Consider the following 17,095-nt stretch of genomic DNA (forward strand, 5'->3'; position numbering starts at 1 on the left):
CTAGGTGTGGATAGGAGGATGGCTGTGAGGGGAGGGGACAGCAAAGCTGACTGCCAGGGTGGTGCGGGAATCTGCTGAGGGTAACCGAGGTCCATAAAATAGGAGGAATATAGCATGCCTTGAAATGTTCATTATCGTGTAATTTTAGCTATACAAACAGGGAAGAGAAAGTGTAGGAAGGAAGCGGAGCAAAAGAAACAAGGGAAAAAAATCTGAAAAAAACTCGAACTGTTTCTTCAGTCCACACGAGACACGCTCCCCGGGATCAGCATTTCAACAACTTCCCGGGCCCCAGGTCCGAGCCCGCCATCACCCGAAGCAGCTCTAGGAGGCCCGAGGGGACGGGACGGGACAGGCCGGCCCAGGGGCTTCTCCGGGGCTTCTCCTCGGCCTCTGCCTGGCCGCCGGGGCCGGCCGGCCACCTCCGCACAGTCCTCGCCCTTCGCTGCGAGGGGCTGCCGGAGCGGCAGCGGCTTGCGATGGCGGCGGGAGGAAGAAAAGGCGCTGAGGGGTGGACGGGCGGTGGGAGCCGGCAGTGCCGCGGACTACGGTTCCCGGCCTGCTCCTGGCGGCCTCGGGGCGGTGCGAGGGGAGGGGAAGGGCAGGGCAGGGCGCTGCTGTGGGAGGCACAACATGGGCGCCTGAAGCCGGGGCGAAGGTAGGGGTGGGTTGCTCGCTGGGCTGGGGGTGCCGCGGGCCGCGGCTGCTCCGAGCTGCTGGGCGGGTTGTGCCCGGCCCCGCCGGAGGGGGAGGGCTGGGGGATTGGGGCGGGCGCCGGGCCGGGCCGGGCCGGGCACTCCGCCCCGCTGCCCCCGGGGGCGTCTGGCTGTGTCCGGGCGCCTCTCAGCCACTCTCCCGTGCAGGCGGCTGCGGGCACAGCGGCGAGTGAGGCTGAGCTGAACCCGCCCCGTCGGACGCGGCCCGGCGGCCGAGCAGGAGGCGGCGGGCGGTGACGGGACGGGACGGGGACATGGCGGAGACCGGCTCCGTGCACGCCACCAGGTTCGAGGCGGCCGTGAAGGTGATCCAGAGCCTGCCCAAAAATGGTGAGTGCGGCCGGGGGGGGGGGGGCGAGGAGCGGCAAGCCCGGTGGCATCGGCGCGGGGCCTGGCCGCCCGGCTGGCACCGGCGGGGAGGGTGGGGCCCCGCTGCTGCCGGCCGCCGCTTCCTCCCGGGCGAGCGGCCCCGGGGCCGGGGCGGCGGCGGCGCGGCCCGCTGGCTGGCTCAGCCCGGGGCGGGCGGGCCGCGCTCCCTCAGCCCCGGCCCGGCTGCCCTTCAGCAGGCGGAGGCTGGAGAACCGCTCGGAAAGCTCGGCCTTGGTGCTGCCGCCCGTCTTTCCTGAGGAAACACCGGTTCGGGGACTTCCGAGCCTGCGCCAGAAGTTCCCCAGAGAGGCGGCTGCAGGAGGGGACCGGTACCGGCTTCCGGCGGTGCGGTGTGGGGAGCGCCAGGGGAGGGCTGCTGCCTCCCCGCAATCCTGAAGTTGGTTTGACGGCTTCGGAACTGTTATCATGAGTTCCCTCTGCTGAAAGAGTTAACAGAAAAGCCGAAAAATCAGAATGTATCTTTTTGATAAGAGTAATAAAAACAAAACAAAACAAAAACAGTTGGTTATTACATACGTGTAAGTAAAACTAGGATTGTTCAGTGTTAAGATAAAGGTCCCTGTAAAATTCTCCACATTACTAGAATTGAACCTCAAAGTGTTTGATTTAACGGATTGGTTATGAATCTTCCCTGACAACTGTTACAGTTTTGTATTATGTTTCCTACCTCTGAAAAAGTGTGTTTCACAAAGGAAGGAAACAAAACCAGGAGATATGGTGAAAGCACTGTCATATACCCAAAGTAAACAAAAACACTGCGAAAGGCTGTGTTTTGGGTTTGTTATGTTAGGGGGATTTTTTTTTTTTTCTAAGTTTGGAGTTTTCAATAAGGTATTGTTTCTAACAGTAAGAAACTTGCAAGATACTTTGTTTACTGGGGTCTAAACCTGTCAGTTTAAACTGAGTGAAAGGACACTTGCTTTATGTTACCTATTACTCTTTTTTTATTCTAATTGTGGAGTCTGACCTTAGGAGTAATAAAGGTTATAGTCCCCTAAACTCAATATGAAACTTTATGTTTGTGAAGTAAATATTGTCAGTGGTGCTGGTTCATGGTAGTTGGAGTGAAAATGTTCTCCGTTGACTTAAAGTGTACTGCTGTGAATCGGGCTGTAACAAACTGCAGGCTATTTTCTCACAGAAATACTAAGCTTGTAAAATACTTGTTAATATTCTTGATTACAATTTAATTGTATTTTAAAATTCTTTCACTAGGTTCATTCCAGCCAACGAATGAAATGATGCTCAAGTTCTATAGCTTTTATAAGCAAGCAACCCAAGGACCCTGTAACATTCCACGACCTGGATTTTGGGATCCAATTGGTAGATATAAATGGTAACCTTTCATGAGTTGTTGTTTTGTTGTTTTTGTTTTGTTTTTGTTTTTTAAATGCTTGGAGTAGAGATGTTTAGAAGAGTAGCACTTGGAGAAAAAGTTTAATGATTTGCTTATAAAAAGAACATTCACAGCCTTTGATGCTTGAATTTGTTTTCTGTCTTGTGTTCCAACTTTTTATCTTAGATAATTTATAACTTCTCAGAGTTGCAGGTGAAAACATTCCCTCAGGTTCTGTAGGTGGGCAGGTTTTTCTTGGTCAAGCACCATTATGGTACCTCTTCAGCGTTTATCTCCTGTTGTAGAATGAAATTGTAGCTGCTCTGGAGAATAAGTGATGTGGATGAGTGTCTGGAATTCTTCCTTCTCAAGTTTTCATGTATGATGTGAGCCTGAAGTAAGTGTGTGCTCATTGACAGCCACTGATACAGCTTCAAGCTCTTGAGGAGCGGTCTGGTTTATGTGTCTTTCTGGTTTGTCTGCTCAGTGTCAGGGCTTCCCACTGTCTGTATTCTCCTTGTGCTGGGAAGACTTCTGATTCACCAAGATGCTAAGATCTATTTGAAAAGCCATAGGATTGATTTGCTTATTATGTTTTAATAATGATTTGTCCTGAAGAACAAGTATTATTGCTGTCTTCATGATCATGGTGGTCTTGGGATCTGTGAAATTTTGACTTTTTTTTTTTGACTTTTTTTTTTTTTTTTTCCCCTCAGTCTCCCCAAGTCAGAGTGAAGGGGGGATCTTTGCAGAGGACTAGGGCAGTAAGCTTCCACCCACCTGGCTGGTTGTAGCTGAAATGTGAGCCCCCAACCTTGAGGTTTTGCTGTAAGTGGGACAAATACTCTGTCAAGAGGAAGGGATGGTGTCAAATCAAGTTTAGGACCAAGTAAACAAATGTTTTATTCCAGTTTCTGTGATGACAGATTCCTTGTGCAATACTGTTAAATGTGATTCGCATTTTCTGTCTTGCAGAATTGGAGAAGGGAAAATTTTGGTTTTGGTCTTATATACTAGGAGTGTAGCTGCTTTGGTAACTGGGGGCGATGGTTAAACTATTTCCCAACTACACTGATGTGTCTTTCTCCAATTGCTAAACTCGAAAAGGACAGATTTTTCTTGTAGCCTGTCTGAACTTGCTGACAACTGTTTGCAAGTGCTAGCTGAAGTGCCTGCTCTTTTTCTGTAGCAGAGGGTCTTAAAAAAAATATGAATTTAACCAAAAGGGAAATGTGTGTGTCTCATATCTGGGCTTGTTAACAACTTACCATGTACAAGATCATAGCTGGTCAGTAAGGAACTCTTTAGTCCCTAGGCTGTTCAGTTTGTTGGTTCTTTGGTGATGTACCACTACGTAATTATCCTAGCAAATAATATATTTGACTTAAAAAACCGTTGTGAATTGTTACTGCGTTTTATTAGTATCAGAGAAACTTCAGACATTACATAACTGACCTACTTAAGGCCAGGCTGAAAAAATCCAGTAGGCCCTGAAGATGCATGCGACTTTCTTTCCTAGGGATGCTTGGAGTGCCTTGGGAGACATGTCCAAAGAAGAAGCCATGATAGCCTATGTTGAAGAAATGAAAAAGGTAAGTTTACTAAGAAGTGGAAGGGATCTTCTAGAACAAATGTTTCAGAAATAAATCAGGGAACGTGAGGAGGTTCTTTGTTGACTACTACTGTCAAAGCTCCAAATGAGTTATTCCCTATGTGAACTGTTGCATTTTAGTACTGTGGTGTTTGGTCTGCAGGGAGAAGAATATGTAGTTCCAAAGCTATAGAATTTGTGTTGTTTTCAGAGAAACAGGAGATCTCTAGCTGATATGAAGCTTAAATGGCAGAGCTAAAGAAAGTGAAGTATTGAAATCATGGTAAAGGGGGCAGTAGGGAAAACAGTGGAACTTGAAGTACAACAAAAGAAAAGCTGATTTACTGCAAACTGCATCAGTTCTCAGAATTGAGAGAGGTAAGTGATCTGTATCTTGAAAAAACAACCCTCCAGAAGGACTTTAGGAGCAAGAGTCTCACTCTCATGAGTGGAGACATGAGTGTAATCGAATAGAAGAGAAGTTGGCAACCTGGATTTTCTGTACTCATCATGACAATATTCCTTGTATATTATAGTTGCAGTTAAACAATTAGCATTGAGTATTTTGGTCTGTCTTTTTCAGAATAGATGTGTAACTTGTAAACAGTCATAGTTACTATAGTAAGGAGGAATTGCAGCATTAACTAAACATTCAGAATTAAAGTTTCTTGTCTTTTATTAACCTTTTCACTGCAGTCTTTTCACTGAAGATCTTCTAGATGGCCTTTCCAGTTTAAAGATTATTTACTGTCAATCCAGATAAAAGTGTAATTGTAATCTATTATTATAATGAGGAGAGATGTCACTGAACTTTTAACATACTTAATGATTGATACACCAAAAACTTTTACTAGGCAAGGAGCTGGAGTCTGACTACTGTTCTTTTACCTGTCTCTAATTTTGGCAATTTAATTCCTTCTGGTATTACCATAGCTGATTTGAAATGAAAAATAAACAACTCCAGAAAACACAGACGCCCAAATATTATTAATTTGGTCAAAAATTCCACTAAATTTTAATAATTCCTTTTGAATGCATGCCACAAGATTTAGTGTTTAATTTCAAATCTTGGATTCAAAATGTGTCGATACTTCAGTATTTTTTTTTTTTTTTCAATGTAGTAATTGGTTTGGTCAGGACACGAAACCTAGGTGAAACTGCAGTGTTTTAAAAAAACCCCTAATAAGCCTCCTGTGAGGAAGTCTGCTTCCTTGACCCTAATGAAGCACAAATATTCTGCCTCTCTACAGATAACATGTAGGGATTAGAGACCAAATGACTTTCTGCCTTGCTCAGCTCTGAAACGGGGCAATCTGTTTACTCTGCTTTGGTGCTGTTTCAGCTCTCATTTGAAATACTAGCTTCAGCTTTTACAACCCAATTGATTCTACCTGAAATGTCAATGGAAGTGCATTTCAAATGGATCCACTGGGTTGTTCTATCAGCACATACTGCACTAATCCTTGTAGTATTACTGTGGGTGTTCTGCTGTTGCTGCATAGGTATCCATGTCTAAGGGGGCAAAAAACCCACTTGTATACTGATATCACAGGACTGTGTTTAAGGTTGTATAAGATTGCCGTATTTCCCCCCCTGCTCCTGGGGCAAGTCCCTAGCAATTGCATGTTGTGTTTGGGCTATACATGCATCAGATGACCCTGTCACAACACACTTTTATAATAAATGTGTTTGGTGTTTTTTTCCCTTTATGTGGCAGCTTGGAAAATGGGAACTGTTGAGGAGCTTGTCTGGGTGAGGTTTTGAAGTGCTGCTGGGAGATGACCAAACACATCTCAGTCTTAGCTAAAAGAATCTGAGCTCAGGTGCATTTTGTTTAAGGTTAATTTATCTTCCAGGTAGCATTTCTGAAAATTTTTATTACAATACCATTTAAACTAATTTACTTACACTTCAGATATCACTCATTTCTCATATATAACAAAACAATATAAAGCATAAAGAAGTGTTAACAGTGTGTGGTATTTCTAATTTGAAACAAGAGTCTTAATATATTAATTGTCTCACCTCCAAAGAAAACAGTAGTTCAGGATACATAATAACCTGTTTTGCTCTTTCAGATTTAAAATTGCGTATTATGCCTAGTGGCTATATAAGGAGTTGATTTTGTTTGTAGAAGTATTTGATGTTTGGCTCACCTAAAAGCTAACATTTACAAAACTAACAGAAACGGTGCGGTAAAATTCTAAGAATTACTTCAAGTTGCATAGAGTATATTAAGGTCTGTTTAGAATAGATGAAGAACAGTTATGTGCAGACATCATAGAAATGCATGTATGAAAATGTTTACTCCAGACTGTACACAGTAAATACAAATGTTATTCTAGAATACGTTTATTGCTTTTCTCAATGCTACTGAAGTTTAAAAAAAAAAATGAAAAAAAAAAAACAAAAACCAAAACCACAAAACTGTCCTGTCTCTGGTTTGTATCCAGCTCTGTATTTGAGCACTGAACAGTTCTCTCTAACAAATATGGAATTAATTATAGACACTGAATAGATCAGAGAAGTGGCAGTGAAACTGCAGTTTGGTAGGATGGTAGTCTCTTGGTGTCCTTGATGGGTTTGCAAGTGTTGTCTTGCCACCTGCTAGCCTGCCTGGACCTCCTGCTTTGTGAAGTAATGCTGTAGCTTTTGCTTCTACTACTTTGTGACATGCTTGGTGCTTTTGAGCAGCATGTTCTGTGGCAACTCGTACCTCCATCTGCTGCCCTCTTGGTGCTCTTCTGGAGGAGGAGGTATATTGTGGCTGTTAGTTTGCTTCTATCTGATTTTTTTCCTGTAGCTATTGCCTCTTAAAAAATAATAATAAAAAACGTAGAGTATGGAAGAGGAACAAAGCTATCAGCAAAAAGCTTGGTTGAAAGGACTTAAACTAGAATGGGACAATAATATCGCATGCTTTTAAAATAATATTAAATTATTTAATATGTTTAATCTATTTTAGATTTATGTTTTTGCATTCCTATCAGATTATCAAAGGTATTGGTTTTGTAATTTAAAATGAAGACATATTTCTCAAAGGAAGAGCTCCAAATTACTTCAAGAGCAGAATTTGGTTCTAGTTTGCTCTGCTAACTATGTCTTTGCACTGTCCCAGTTTTTCTGTATTTTGTCCCTTTCATTGTTTGGGTTTACATCGACCTGGTAGGGCACTTTTGCTCCTTACTTTCTGCAGAAGATGGCAGGGTTTGACAAATACGAAGAGTCCTCTAAGGAAAAAAAAGTTTTTCAGTTGAAATAATGGCTTCCAAGGTCTGTTAATACTGTGCTGAGGCGATCCTTTAGAGATGACAAATGCATTAGCTCTCATCTTCTCTTCACCTAGAAAAAGTTATTACAGCTAGCCAAGATTCTTGTTTGGTAAATTAGGCTTATGTTGTTTTCATTGAATGGCAAAAATTAAAAAATCAGAATAACGTGTTCAGTGACTTAGTGAAATGTTACTGAGCTTTACAATGACCAGCAGTTTCTAAAATTAGTTGAAATGAATGGATCATTGAAATGCTGTTTCATAAGATGCTTCATATTTTGGACTTGTGCAGATTCTTGAGAGTATGCCAATGACGGAGAAAGTTGAAGAATTGCTACAAGTAATAGGCCCATTCTATGAAATAGTAGAAGATAAAAAGAACAGAGGATCTGACCTAACCTCAGGTTCGGACAAGTAACTTCCTTTGTACTACTACTAATCACAACTCCAGATATTTTTGGGCTTGTTTTCTATAAATGATTTTAAAGCTAAATGTTGCATCTTTCTGTTCATTCTCTTTACCATATGGCAGTTCGAATGGAGAAAGTCTCTAAGTATTTGGAAGGTAGGAATAATAAATTATGTGTAAGTCCATCTTTCCCATTGTTTTGGTGCTGTAGTGACTTCCTGCTAACACTTGTGACTTCTGGGCTTGCCACCTCATTAGGCTGGATTTGATTTTATTTTGCTTTTGAGGTACAAACGAAGTTAGTTCCAGGAAGCTGCATTTTTAGTTCTTGTCTACAGGCTTTTTGAGCTCTTGAAAAAAGGAGGGTATTTAAAACAAACAGCTCCCCCAACCAGGTCTAGTTTCTGCCTTTCCATTAATAAAAGGAACAACTATTTGAAATGTGTACTGCTACATCCTGATGTAGCTGTGGATTATCAAACTGCATGCAGAGCTGGTAATCTAGCTCTGTCATATGATCTAAAATAAAAAAAAAAAATCCACAATCAAAATTAATGCTTTTTAAAATCATGGTTTCTAATACATACATAATCTAAGATGGGTTTGTAAAACCTTCAAGTCGAGTTTTCTGAGGCTCAAATTCATGAAAGGAGTATCAATTTAAACATTTTAAATCTCTGACAAGTGGCAAACCTAGTGGTGTCATCGCTGCATAAAAATCAATGTGGTGATTTTTATTTAGCAATACCAGTGTGAGAATGTTTTGATAATAACAGTTATGTTACAGGTAACATGTTCATCAGTTTATAATACAAGGCTTACAGTTGTTTAAATCTGGTTTAAAATTACAGTTAAGTTTTGCTCTGTTGCATTTCAATGTTTGAAACAGTTTTTAAAAACAAACCATTGCACAAATGAATTGGTTGAATGTGTTTAAGAAGTAGGAGTCAGCTGGTTAAGTTGCCTTTTGTGTGTGGCTTTTTTCCCCCCCACAGTCTCAGAGAAACAGAAACAGTTTTTCATTGCTTTTGAGGAAAGGTAATAGTAGAAGTTTTTGAATGGTCATTTTGAAAGCTGTGTGACTTTTTTTCTCAACTAAAATTGTGTTTGCTTCATGTCTGGGATTTAATGAGCTTGCCTGACAGCTGGATTGACAGGCAAGATTATAAGAGTATCAGTAGATTCAGGTCAGTGATCTGTGTAATAAGGATTTAGTTGGACTTGGTGTCTATGGCACAGTGCCAAAAGCCACTTCTTTAAAAAGTGACTTACCTAGGCAAACAGAGAATCTTGGAAGTTAAACAATAACTGTTTCAATAACAAATTTAGCATACTTGTATTTTAAAGAGGCATCTTAAACATAAGGCAATGAAAGTAAAACAGAATAGCAAATTTCAGCTTTATCTTGTTATGCCACCATGAATTAAGACAGAATTTTCACAAAGTCCATTGTATGTTACAACTTTACTATTGCATTTAGGACTTTAAAACCCTTTCTTCAGCTCTCTTACAACCTTCCTGATTAAAAGTGAAGCTGGTAAGAAGTATTTGTTAACAGTACAGGTTTCAAAATGATTCACAGAAGTACATACCTCCTAGTCTTCAGACAGATGGTAAAGAACAGAATCGATCTGTCCAAGTCTGTCTGAGATGGTGTAGACACTGGTGACGATACAGTTAAAAATTTACAGGTGATCATGTTTTCATTGTGTTAGTTCCTCTAGTCCTGTTTCTTCCCCTGCTCCCAAGCCCTTACTCTCTGTAGCTTCTGTTGTGGAAGGTGTTTTTTCATAGTCAGGCAGTTCATATGTTCTGGAAACTGGGACCCGTCTCTTACTTCATACTGTACTCCCCCTCCATCTTCTGGCCCATTCTGCTTTGAGTTTGTCTTCCGTTCTTCTTCCACCACATTTTAATCTGTATGAAGATCATTATCTAGTTGTTTAAGAATTGGATGCCACTTTCTCAAAATCAACAGTATTCTTGAATTAGTCAAAGAGATTTTCTGGAAGTTTAGTGCACATCAACTTGATTGGTGTACTGTGTCTAGCAGATTGCGCCCAAACATGAAAGTGCAGCCTTTTAAAATTGAATTTCTACTCCTTGTGGTTTCATTGGAAATGTTGAATACAAACCATTGAAGTACTGCCATCCTGAATCAATAGAGCCTGTGGCTCTCCTTAATTAAGAACACGGAAGCCTCACATGGCAGCATTAAAATGACTTGTAACATCTACTAGACAACTAGGACAAACTTGATGGATCCATGGGTTACAAATACCCAGATTTATATGTGTTGGTAAAGAAAGGAAAATAGAGAACTCCCTCCAATAGGCTGAATAAATCTGAGGGGTGTTTCAAAAGCATGTAGCCTGGGTAGTGTTTTGAAAGCTCATTCTGCAGCTGCACAAGAAGCTTAGGTTCTCTGGAAAGTTCAGTCAGTGGTCTCTGACAGGTGTGAAGTACTTCTTTACAGAGAAAACTTTTGACAAATTATTTTCAGGTATATAAAATACTAGACATCAAAGAAGAAAGTTGGGCACTTCTCTTCTGCCATGCTGTGACAGCTAATAGGTAGAAGGACCCTTTTGTTTCTAGCTGATGAAGAGCAGAGGAAGGACTGTCAGGTAAGGGCACTTACTAATAAATGCACAAGAGATCTGATGTCCAAGCCAATGCTAAAAAGACAAAGAAGCTTCACAATGCCATTGCTTATTGAATTTGAAATGTTTATAATGGGTATTCAAGCTTTCTTATGGTCATACCTGAAGAAGCCAAAGGTGGACTAGAATTGGCACCTTACTGATCTGATACTGGGTGAAAAATAGCAAGAGTTTCAGAGCCAACTCATCCTTCTGAATGTTTCCTTGATAATATTTGTGCATGTTTTTTTTTTTCTGAATGTGAGTAAATCCAAAGGGTGGCAAGAAATTCCTTACCTGGCAGGCCTGCACTAAGTTATCTCAACAGCTAAGAAAAGTATCTGGAAATTGTTCAGAATTTCTACAGTAGAATTTTCCTGTGTACTCCTTCTGCTTTGTGACAAGGCATTTAATCTGTTTTAAAATCCTACTAAATAAAGATGACCCTTCGCCTTTATACTGAATAATAGTACTCTTTGTAAGCCTTTGTGAAGACTAAATGTTGCCTCCAGTTACCCACTGCAGAGGCTGTGGAAAGTTTCAGCATTATAATACTCCTAAACTTTGTCATCCTAACGAGTGTGTCTCTCCTGAAAACTTTGCTCCCAGCTGTATTGCAGTTGCACCAGATGAAGCCCTGTTGAAGCAAGGTGACTCATGTTGCTGCATGCACTGGCTTTGGACAGTGCTGATTGCAGTGTAGCACGTTTGCGCTAGGAGCCTGTGCAAAGCACTGCTTCAGTAGCAGCTTGTGTGAATGGCAGATGTTGGCCTGGCTCACAGGCAGATACAGCTGTTTAACAATTTGCTCAATGGCTTGCTGGATTGGATATGAGAGCTCGGTTTAAAAGAGGATAGATACTCAGCTCTGTGTGCTTTAGAACAACCAAATACACTTCTATTTCAAAGGCAGTAGTTAGTACAGGACATAGGTAATTTTGGAGGGGAAGATTGCACTTGAAAAAAGTGAGTCTATTCTTAATTACTACTTTCCAGGTAGAAACACTTATTCTGGCTCTTAAAATGCAATGTATTTTCTAATTGTGCTTCTGTAGCTTGCATATGATGAGTTTCTCTTTTCAAATAGCTTTTTCTTCTCAAATTGCTTCTCATGTTGTTTTCAACATCTTTGTTTTGTAATGGAGCATTTGGTGGCATGCTTTTCCTGTTTGTGTTTGGGCCTCATCTGAAACACCCTCTGTTTCATAAACTCACTTTTTAATTTCTGTTTGACTTCAAATATACTTGCTAAGATGATTTATTTCCTTCTCCTCCTCTTTTTCTCACTAGGATTTTTAAGGAACTCAGTGGCTTAATACTTTGTAAGAAGGGGAAATATATAAAATCTCCATTACTCTGATATTACTATGCTTTAGTAGGACATGTTGAATGGGTGGCAGCACCACAGCTAGGAGATGCATTAAGGCAAGGCAAGCATGGGGCAGGAGGAGCTGGTGGGTGGATGAGAGAGGTTTTTAGAATTCTGTCCTTTAAACTTTTTCTCCTCTTCTAGTTTCCAATGATAAGTTAACAGCCATAGTAAAGGTTACAGATTATAGTCAGGGAGGCTAGTGTGAAATTTACTATACAAATATTTTTGTTAATAGCTCAGTAGTTTAATAGCTTGCCTTCAGAAGGCTCTAGAACATTCTCTGCACCATTTGCTGCAGGATAGGATTATTATAGGATTAAGGGCTGGGCCAGCAAGTGCCAAAGTCAGTAGAGAGTCTCAATGAGATGTGGATCAGTGTCTCAACAAGCTGTGGCTTGTCCTGTTGCAATATATACCTGCTTTGGGCCTTCCAGTTCAAATCTGAGTTTACTTTGTGATTTGACTTCAAACAGATGGTTTTATGCCAGTGCTGTCTACCAATGTTGGAAATTAGGGCAGAGCATCAGTATAGCTCAAGCCTGAGGATATCAACAGCTCCTCTCTAGTACAAAGTAGTAGAGAAGATATCACCACAGGGTGAGCAGCAGAGTATCCAAATGTGAAAAAGTAAGAATTAAAATTCTTTCAATTTTTAGTGAAAAAGTGGAGGGAGAAGCTTTCTTCCATGAAAAAACAAAAACAAAAAAAGCCTGTCTATATTCTCTTTCATGCTGGATTGACTCAACAGTTTTTGTTCATAATTGGCTGTCGGAACTGTTTTTTTTTTTTTTTCCTCCAGCCAGACAACAGTTCCCTGCAAAGGGGGAAAATAAGTTGTCAAAAGCTCTTCAAGTTTTGAGAATCCAGCAGATGTACCCACTTGCTATAAAATGTTGGTGTTATACATTTTAGAGGTCTCACTTGTAGTTAAGATCTTGTGATGAGAGACCTGACATCCAATTTCTCCCAGTTCTGTTCTACAAAGACAAGCTACAAAGAAGTAGTAGTAGACAGAGGTATGGGAAGCTGGGGAAGAACAGATGTAGGTAGTTATATCTGGATTGTTCTCAGAAAAGTGCCTAGTGGGCATGAGCTGGTGTTTCATGCATGATGTTACAGCAAAAATAATTACTTTAGTCATAGCCTCTCAGATACATGGAAAAACCATCTGTATTATCTGTGAGGCTGTGTTTAATATGGACATTGTAAAAAGCTGTTCAACTGGTAGGCTTGGAGTAGGTGGCAGAATATAATCTTAATGCTCTTTCCTGTTAGGTTGTTTTTTTTTTTTTTTCTTGTACAGGATAAAATTTTTGATTCAGGTCAGAATATTACAGAGTTTCTGGACTATAAGTGACTCTGCAATACGGTTTTCTGTTGCTTTCAAGCATAATTCAGTTTTCTTTATGGGCTTCAGAGTTCACTATGTCCATGCCTTGTATTTTCTGGAACAAAACTGAAGAGTGAAATGATCCCCTCTACTTGCTACGCAAAAGTTCCAAATGTTGACTGTATCTCTTCCACACAGAAGAGAGCTTAGCAAGTCCTGCTCATCCTTTCAGAGGGGAAGTAATACCAGACATGGGGACATCCTGGATCCTGGAATGATCTTGCTATTCTTGCAAGTTACTACAAAGATCTAAGAAGCAGCTACTCTTTATATTCATTCTCACATGTGATCGTTGGGTAAGGTGTTGACAATAAGTTGGCAAAGTCTGGATCCACTGGTCTTGCTGCACATGCACCATGTAACTGAGCTGCGTGTGCCTGGTGGCCTGATACTCTCTCTGTGCCCTGGCCTTCCTGGAACCACCTGCCAGTGCTGGAAATGCCTGTGGGGCTGCTGCTGTTCTCCCTGGGCTGCTCTCTCTCAGGAAATCCCAGGCAGGTTGTCTACTGGAAGAAGCCTCAGGGTGACAGGGAGGAGGGAAATGTATCTAAGTCAACCCAAAACCTTGGTAATATTATATGGAAATATATATGGAAAATCTTATGAAAATTTAAGGTAACAGGTACTGATGATATGGAGAGAGAAGAGAAACTCTATCCATATTGAAAAGTGTAAAGGTCCAGGATGACTAGTCAGTAAGCCTGAATGCCATACTTGCAAGTTAATACAAATGTCTAAGAAGCTGCTATTGTCTGTGTTCATTCTTATCCACAAGCTATTGTTCTGATGTTTATAAATGGTAAATAAAGACATGGATATTCTTGATTAAATTGTTTTTTGAAATACAGTGGCATCTCTGAGTGTGACAGTTTGGAAAGCACATGAGCGGAGAGAGGAATGCTGAGAAAACAAGGCTGTAGTCTTCTGGAGTATATTAAAAGAAAAAGAAGAGGCTTATTTTTCTCTATTATAATAAAGTTTAGGAAGACTAAACAATAAAAAGGGAAACTATGGAGGAAGACCTGGCTGCTGTGATCTATGTGCTTAGGGAATATATTTTTCAGAGAATTTATACTTTATGCACTTAAAATTACTTAAAGTAGGGAATTTTATATTATTATGTCTCTATTTTTGACAGACCTGTCTAAAATCTCTTTATTTGTGATGGCAGCTTGTTCAAATATTGTGGAACAGATGTTACAGAGCAGGATGGGCCCCTGAAAGTTTTCTTTGTAGTGTGCTATATTGAATGGAAGGAAGTGAGGGTATAGGAACTCTTGTTCTTCAAGCTGAATAGCTTATTGCTACCAGATGCTTGCATGTACCCTTTCTTTTTTACTGCGATCACTCCTTGCAGTAAACTCCTTGCAGTATTGGGATACATCAGTTTCAAAAAGGAGGTGGAGTTTTGCATAAGGAAATGTATTGGAAATGGCAAAATGTGCCAATGCATAAACTTGGATTTGAAGCAGGGAGCCTACTTGGATTAGTAACAAGCATGAAACATCAGGTTGTGATGGCAAGAAAGAATTCTAGTTACCCGATTATCAAAACAATTTTGTACAGCATATAGGTCTCAGACTTAAATTTGACAGAGCTTGAGTTTACTTAAACATAGGAGTGCAAAGAGATCCCTATATAAGGTGATACAATCTTTTGGTGGCTAAGATTTTTTTGCTGTTGGGCAGATAGTAAAGTTACAGTATTTTACAAAAGCACATAATGTTTATTAAATGATGAGGGCATACACAGCTAGTTAAATGTTCTATGATGTGTTTCACCTGCTGTTGTAGACTGTTTCTTGACCACTGCTATCTGTGAAGAATAAAAGAGGCTGTAGGACTTATGTGAGGATTCTGTATTGTGCTGAGCCACCCATCAGTACAGCTCCAGCAGTGCATGTTAATTTTGTATAAGAATTATGTGCCTGTTCAGAAAACCAAAAATACAAGGCATTTTAGAAAAACCTGCAAGGCTAGCTTTTCTCTGTAAAATGACCCTAGAGGTGGGGCAGATTCTCAGAGGCATTTAAGCTCCTAACTACCATCTGGGTAACAAAAATTGCCTTGAGTTAGAAATCAAATATTTTTGAGAAACTTGGCCCTGTTATATAGGTCACTGAGAAGGATTGTAGTGCTGCCTTTAAAGAAGTATATTTAGAATTGCTCTTGGGAAGTGTCTTAATAGAGCTGACACAAGAAAATAAACATCTACTGAAAGCTTGTAGAGAGACTGCTTCTCTTCTTCACATCCTTTCCATCTTGTTCTTTTCTTTTGTTAAATCCTTCTTCCTTCTGTCTGCATGTTGTTACTGTTACACAGCTCTTACTATATAGCATTAAAAAAAAAAAACAGTCCAGGCTTTTACAGTAGAATATAACTCCTTGTACAGCTACAGAGCAGTACAGCTTTGATTTAGAAAGCTCTGCCACAGATCTCACAGTTTGGTGTTGTAGGCAGCGAGATGAAAATAATAAACCGAGAGGGATTCTATAGTATCTAAACGAGGAAAACAGAGAAAGCTACTGATATTTTGCCTGCAGTTGGAGTGGGTAAACAGAAAGAATAAAAGGTGGGTGGATGAGATTAGCACAAAGCAAATAATGTTTCAAAAGTTAGACTCTTATAATTCATATTAAAAGATACATTCCTCAGGAGGGGGACTGTAGAAGTCACTGCTAGTTGGCTCTGTTTAGTCTTTAACCCTGTCACCCACAGCATTAGTCATCATTGCTGGTTTTTTAGCAGATACACAGAGTAATGAGGATGGCAGCAAGCGTTTGTATTACCTTGTGGTAAAAGCAATTGGGGATGGACCTGATGAGAATAGCAGTGTAAGGGTTGTGAGGAAAGGTATACAATTAAGGATGATATTTCAAGTGGTCAAAACTGTGTACAATGCTGTGTTCTTCCAAGAGTCGTCATGAAAGCAATGCCTCTTTGTGGTCTTTAGGAGCACTGTTGATAAGAATAGCTGTGGAAGAAATATGATCCTGATGGATTTCAGTTATTCAGGTGTTCCCTGGCATGGTACCATAAATCTGTTACTGTTGAGACTTTTTCTCAGTTCCATCTCTTTATTTAAATATACGTGATGTATCACTTCAAAGTTTTCCCAAACGAATATTCTCCTTACTGAAATTAAGTGAAGAGGGAACATGCTTGAATATTCAAAGACCTTCCCCTCAAAAAGAAAAAAGTAAATCTTAAAGAAAAAGCTTATGGTATAGCCGAGGCTTTTTACAATATCTTTGATAGAGTAAGGAGCTTTACAGTTCTAATTCACCTTCCTTCACACCTAATGTTCCTCCTATTCTTGTCTTTCTTGTTTACTCCCACAACTCCCAGGACATGTGGATGATTGTGCCCCCGCCCACTTTTTGTCCCAAAGGGAAGGGTGATGCCTGCCTTACCATGCCAAGGGAGCTATCTCTGTGCTTAATGATCATGCTGTGAGGACTTAACTGCTACCTTATCCTCCCTGCACTGCTGCTTCTCAGAAAAACATCTTGAGAATTGGGTTTCACAATAAATGAAACATGCTTATGAGAAATAAACTGGGAATATGTTGGGGGTTTTATTTTATGAAACAAATTTCCTTTCAAATAAGTGTTCTTCAGTAAGGAGAAAATGAGCATGTGATCACTTGTCTGTCCTGTAGACTACAAGGATACAATAGCTTTTCCAGTTCTCTTTTTACAATAAAGAAGCAGGTTTTTTAATCTTCAGATAAAAGGTTGGATTAGATCAATCTAAAACAGCGATGCAGGGTGCCTGCAGAAAACTTACGTTGCAGTAAAACTAAGGTGAATAGGATATTTAACATATTAATTATTTCTATACAAGATAGTAAGTTACTTTGCCTTTTTTTTTTTTTTTAAGCACTATGAATAAGCTTTGAAACTAGAGAAATGTGAGAAGGCTCTTCATTGCAAGATTAAAGCAGAAACCCCTTAGCTCTAAATTACCATGCAGCAA

The 17,095-nt window shown here is 40.3% G+C and overlaps 1 protein-coding gene across 3 annotated transcripts in view; it reads left to right on the plus strand.

Annotated features, from left to right (window-relative positions):
- The first annotated feature begins 588 nt into the window (after positions 1-588).
- The window catches only part of ACBD5 (acyl-CoA binding domain containing 5), a 30,648-nt gene continuing 14,141 nt past the window's right edge, over positions 589-17,095 (plus strand). For 2 of the 3 annotated variants that reach the window (XM_042801850.1, XM_042801851.1), the window contains exons 1-4: positions 864-1,046; positions 2,322-2,442; positions 3,962-4,034; positions 7,597-7,708. In XM_042801850.1, the coding sequence (XP_042657784.1) occupies positions 971-1,046; positions 2,322-2,442; positions 3,962-4,034; positions 7,597-7,708 (382 nt within the window). In that variant the 5' untranslated portion in view covers positions 864-970. Of the gene's footprint in view, positions 659-863; positions 1,047-2,321; positions 2,443-3,961; positions 4,035-7,596; positions 7,709-7,836; positions 7,870-17,095 lie in introns of those variants that run through there. The other variant, XM_042801849.1, reaches the window with a different exon arrangement.

The sequence above is a fragment of the Tyto alba genome, unplaced genomic scaffold, assembly GCF_018691265.1.
Source record: "Tyto alba isolate M040663 unplaced genomic scaffold, T.alba_DEE_v4.0 Super-Scaffold_38, whole genome shotgun sequence".
NCBI lineage: Eukaryota > Metazoa > Chordata > Aves > Strigiformes > Tytonidae > Tyto > Tyto alba.